The 5,803-nt window shown below is 47.8% G+C and overlaps 1 protein-coding gene across 1 annotated transcript in view; it reads right to left on the reverse strand.

Annotated features, from left to right (window-relative positions):
• Window positions 1–4,011: 4,011 nt before the first annotated feature.
• The window catches only part of hells (helicase, lymphoid specific), an 8,280-nt gene continuing 6,488 nt past the window's right edge, over window positions 4,012–5,803 (reverse strand). Inside the window, exons 14-17 of the mRNA XM_080848666.1 lie at window positions 5,555–5,714; window positions 5,120–5,216; window positions 4,641–4,717; window positions 4,012–4,160 (exon numbers count right to left, since the gene is read on the reverse strand). Of these exons, the coding sequence (XP_080704792.1) occupies window positions 4,069–4,160; window positions 4,641–4,717; window positions 5,120–5,216; window positions 5,555–5,714 (426 nt within the window). The 3' untranslated portion in view covers window positions 4,012–4,068. The remainder of the gene's footprint in view (window positions 4,161–4,640; window positions 4,718–5,119; window positions 5,217–5,554; window positions 5,715–5,803) is intronic.

Consider the following 5,803-nt stretch of genomic DNA (forward strand, 5'->3'; position numbering starts at 1 on the left):
TTGTTGGCCTTGTGTTTTTTTTCTTGTTGTGAAATTAGATCATATATTTGTATTGAGGGTGTATCCCTTAAAACAAAATGATTTGTTGAAAGGAGCAATATGTTTTGTCCCAACCCCCAACAGGCTCACTCTGATGGTTTGATATAAAGGTATGCCTGGTATTGCTGGCATGTATTCATCTCGTTTCTCAAATAGGCCCTTTTTTTTTTTTTTTTTTTTGGGGCTGTGACAAATGTAAACAAATGCTTGAAAATGAGGATCAACATGCATACAATGCAAACTAATGCTGCTATAGCTCCTGCTGTTTTTATTTTTGAAAGTGTTTTAATATTTGTACACTGATGATGGTTTGTCTATGAAGATTTCTATCATTGACCTCAAACCGCATATTGCAACTTTTGAATACATTTGATATTGACTATTTTTCTCCGAACATGGCCTTACATCTGAAGAGCCGCTGAAATGGCTAGTATTTGTATTTAGAGCATTGAAAGACCGCACAAAAAAAGGCTTTGAAAACTTTGAACTACCAAATCAATCTGTCCAGTCTAGCCATATTTAGGTAGTTGCCATGCTGTCAAGGTATTTTGTTTGTAAAGCATGTGTTGAAACAGGAGTGTCCTCAAAGTTGAGAAGAAAGCCCTGTGGATAAAAGGCCTCTTGTGCTGTTTATGACTTAAGTTTCTCTACACTGTCAACTCTCTGGGTAGACTCCTGCACGCCTCTGTTGTTATGGAGACGACTGTTTTAAACACCTAGAACAATGGGGTGCAGGACGCACAGTAGCCAGCCGTTACTGGCTGCACAGTTTAGTTTGGGGGAACACCGTGGAAAGAAGGCAAGGTAAGACCAGAGGGATATTTTGCTTAGGTTTCTGGTCTGGAAAGATTAAAAAAAAATAACTGTTTTGACTGAGAATTATAGTGGTTTACAGTATCTGAGCATCTAAGAACAAAGTTTTTTTTTTTATGTTTCTTTTGTATGGCTAAGGAGATGCCGTCTAAGATGCTTGTTTAAACAGGAAATAATACCATGTGGCCATGTTTCTTTCTAGACACTACTTTTCAAGACATTCACATACAAAGTATTCGCACTTCAGGAAAGAAATGAATCCAGATAGCATGAACTCCCCCCTCCATCTACCCAGCGTTCACCTGTGGCTCGAAGGCCTCCTCGTGGCCCAGAGAGCTGGAGCATTCAGCCCAGACATCCTCTGCAATCCTGTAGCAATGTGCCATTCGTTGGCATGTTCCGGCCTCAGAAGTTTCATGGATGATCACCCTGCATGCCGACCCGTTAAACCTGATCTCGCTGCATCCTTCATGCCTTGCGGGAGCCTCAACAAGGCCTCCATTCAGCAGACCCTGGAGCTCCTGCAAGACCTACTGCCCGAGAGACCGCCGGAGAAAGGGGACCGCTGCGCTGGGGAGCCAAAGTGCCCCGGTGCCGATGCCAACAGTGCTGGAAGCCCAGGAGGAGACGTCACCAAGCAGTCCACGCCTGAGGCCCATTCACCGGGGGACTGCACCAGCAGCCAGACCCCGCCGACCCTCAGGCTTCGTGATGATGGAGACTACCTGGCTGCCTGTTTGCTGGCTCCTCAGGGTCTGCAGTGCAGCGTTGGGGAATCGGAGGAAGACGAGACGTGCCAATCTAGAGCAGGGCTGTTTTCGGCAGGCAAGCGCAAAGTTTCTCTCAAAAAGCCGCGGCAGGGAGAAGTGGATGCGCAGCAGGTTCTGAAGCTGCTGATGAAACAACAACAGGGCGTGGTGGAGGCTAGAGGCCTGATGAAGCTGAGTGAGGCAGAGAAGCTGCAGCTTCAGCAGAGGCTGAGGAGCGAGCAGAAGAAGAGCGCCCATCTCAACGCCGGTCTGGAGCGGATCTGCAAGGCGCTCAAGACCAAGCTGTCAGTGACCGAAGGCGGCAACGAGAACCCCTCCGGTCAGCTACGGGACCTGCTCGACAAGTACGACCGGCTGAGGAAGCGAGCGACCTCCACCAAGAGCAAGCTCCTGCAGGAGGTCAGAGGCAGGGAGGAGGTTCAGAGGAGGCTCGAGGAGACGCAGAGAGAGACAGAGGAGCTGGGGACCAAGCAGAGGCTCCTTCACGAGCAGAACGAGGCTGCGCTGACAGAGCTCTCGATCTCCAAGAGGAAGCTTCGGGCTGCGGAGAAGCATCGAGATGAGGTTGCAAGGGAGAAGGAGGCTCTCGAGGAAGAGACCTTGGCGTTGAGAAGTGAGGTTAGGTGTCTGACCCAGCAGCTCGGTGAAACCCAGAGGGAGAGCAAGAGGCTGGTCAGGGCAGCCCGCTCCAGGGACCGAGAGCGAGAGGCAGGCCTGAAGGCACGACAGGAACTGCAGGAGGCGGTGAAGAGGCTGTACACCAAACTGGAGGAGTGCAGCACCGAGAAGCAGGCAGCGCGGGACGAGATGGAGGCCTCGAAGCAGGAGGCGAAGTTACTTCACAACCGCCAGCGTGTGGCGCTGCTCCAGCTGCAGGAGGAGCACAAGCACTGCGGTGAGAGCGAGGAGAGCCTGCGGCACGAGTCCGAGGCTCTGGCTAAGCTCGTGTCCGACCTGAAACAGGATAAACGGACGCTGAGGGAGGAGGTGGAGGTCATGCAACGGGAGAGGTTGAAGACAGAAACAAGCCGTGCCGAGGAGGGGGAGAGGCTGAGGGAGGCTGTCGTTGCTCTGGAGACGGAGAGGCAGGTGCTGCTGGCGGAGATGGAGCTCCTCAGGCAGGATTACGTTGCCCTAAGCGACCGCATCACGCAGAGGATGGCTCGGGTCGAACAGGAGGATGGACCAATGAGCCTCGTCGAAATGGCGCCCACGCACCAGGCCAACACTGGGCAGAGTAAAGTAGAGCACACAAGCGCCGCAGGCCCAGTGGTAATGGAGGACAGTGAGTACATACTATTTTAATTTCAATGTATTTATTCATTTATTTATGAATGCATGGATATATTGACTCAGCCTATTAACTGCCAAATTAAATAAAATACGATGTGAGTTATGTTCTTACATGCTGGTGTAATGGCATTCCTTCATTCTCTCAGTTATAATGCAGATAAGGAAGAAACTACAGCTAGAAGAACTGCACTCAGGAAAGAACTGAGCTGCACATTTCAGCTACTCGGTGTGGGCAATGCCAAGGTTGCCCGCAGGCCAGAAGAACTGGTATTGGTACCCTGGTATTTCAGGAATGGAGAGAAAGGGGGTTAAAGGTCAAGGTTATGTTCCGGTTTCCTGATGAAGTGCACTTACTTGGCTGCACACTGGGGAATTTCATGTCGTCGGTATTCCATCAATGAGAGGAATGTTCTGGATGGCCCTTGTGGCAAGTAACATGCTGTTCTACTTAATCAGTCAGCTGTGTAAAGGAACATTAGCTTGCATTAAAGCAGTTCAAAACAATTACGTTGTTTTTAATATCCTCATTCTTATTGATTATTCATGTTCACAAGATTCACAGCTGGCTAGTGGGAACGACCGGTGTGCGTGTGTGTGAGGGAGACACAAAGCACTTGTTTCAATTTAGTTGTATTCATATAGCACCAATAACAGTTGAGACGATCACTAGGTGCTTCAGAGGCCAGACTCTGAACCAGTTTCCGATAGGATCTGTGTGTTATTGCTTAGGTTACAATCCCTACTTGTATTTCAGCTAAACCTAACCAATCGTACTACGAAACACTTTCTAAATAACCGCTTTATATACTTTTGCCATGTTAAAGTAATGACAAGTAAAGACTCAAGGAGACTTCTGTTTTGGTACACTTATTTATTTAAACAGTCAAGTCATGGTCATCGTAAGAAAAACAAGAAAAAAAAGAAATAAAAAGCTTTCTAGTAGTATAAACACGTAAAAGAGGAAAGTGCAGATAGTCATCCTAGGGCCACTGATATGGAGACCCGTCTACTTTGTACACAGCTTAGGCTGATTAGGCCATCTCCTCAACCAGAACCAGATCCAATCGGACGGCACTAAGAACCGGGCCGCATGCGGGACAGTCAGCGGTGCTTCTGGACCAGTTGCCGGGCCGGGTCGGTTCGGTTCGGGTCCTCAGCTTAGTGCAATGTCAGCTTCCTGTTTGGTCTCCACCACCCGGAACACGCCGTTCTTCTCCAGCTTGCGCTTATTTCTGTTTGCTTGATCTGGAACCCAGACAGACAGACAGACAGACAGGGTCACAATCACACACTGAGCACATAGCCATGTACTTCCACTGCCTGCCTGTCTCTCACTATCTCTACTGGGGGGGATGGGAGGGGTGTGTGTGTGTGTGTGTGTGTGTGTGTGTGTGTGTGTGTGTGTGTGTGTGTCTTTAAGGCAGCTCTCATATTTGGTAGCTGCAACACAAGGAAACCATTAGAGTTCATTATGGCTTTTGACTTGGGATATTCACTTGGTCACTGAAAGCTCTTCAGTCAATCTTAAAAACATTTTTTAAAATTGTCAATACACTAATCCAGTCATCCTGTACCACACACACACACACACGTTCCTGTTCCACAGACACACAAACATGGAGAGTAAAACAATATGTGCGCCTGCATCTCTGCCTGGAGAAAAGTGAGCGAAACCACTGTGCTTGCAGTTGCATGTGTACTTTGGGACAGTGCAAGTTCACTTACCGAGTAGATCGCTGCGATCCAGAAGAAACTCCAGGTCTTTATCGCTTATCACCTTTCCTTTAGTGCTTTTTACTGACCTGCAAACACGACACACACTTAGTGAAATTGCTTATACACACACAGCTACCAGCTGACTCTTGGGGAGGGAGTAGCCCTGCCCAATCACAGATCTGCTTCTGACTGCCGCTAAATGGGCTCGTAAAAATCGAGCAATCTTTGCCTTTAGCTCTCTCTAGTGGCACTTGGGTGTAATAACTCCTTTCTGGTAACTGCCATTTACATTTACATTCAGTCATTTAGCAGACGCTTTTGTCCAAAGCGGCGTACAAGGGAGAGAACAATCAAGCTAAGAGCAATGAAACCTGGTGTAACAATAAATACTGCTTATTTCTTTCAAAAAATAGAAAACGACATATAAAATAAAAAGAAGTGCGGGCCTGTCACTGCTTAAGTGTGAGTGAACGGCGAGATGGACGTACTTCTCATAATCTCTGGACTTGAGCAGTTCCATGAGCTCGGACTCGTCCACACTACCCTTAGTCTGCTTCAGTTCGTCCGTGCCCCCTTTGAACTTGTCTGAGAGGGAGGAAGAACAAGGAAGAACATGTTAACTGGACATCCAAAACAACCCAAGCTGATTCGACAAAGAATGGTCGGATCAACCAAAAAATATCCCTCTGCAGTACTTGTTGCACTATTAACAATTAATTTAAGAAAATAAAACAATTAATTAAGCAAGTTACAGCATATTATTCATTTGTATTTACATATACTTGGGGAAGGATTAGTTTTAAGGGGAAAGGTAAATGTAGAGCACCAATACACTGGTACACCTACAATTGAAGTAACAATATAACTGGACACAGGCACAAACACATGGAACCAAAAGAGTCTGATCCAGAAGCCACACCCACTTTTATGAATGACCATCTTCTCCAGCTTCCTCTTGGCGGCGGCCCGCTCCACGATCTTCTGGTCGATGGTGTTTGCCGTCACCAGGCGGAACACCAGCACGGGCTTGGTCTGGCCAATCCGGTGGCAGCGGTCCTGGGCCTGCAGATCTGCCTGAGGATTCTGGAGAGGAAAAAACAAAAACAAAGAGGTCTTATAGCACACGTGCTGGGAACGTAACATTATCAGAACCAAAAGCATTTTGATGCGCC

Source organism: Sprattus sprattus (genome assembly GCF_963457725.1).
Source record: "Sprattus sprattus genome assembly, chromosome: 12".
NCBI lineage: Eukaryota > Metazoa > Chordata > Actinopteri > Clupeiformes > Clupeidae > Sprattus > Sprattus sprattus.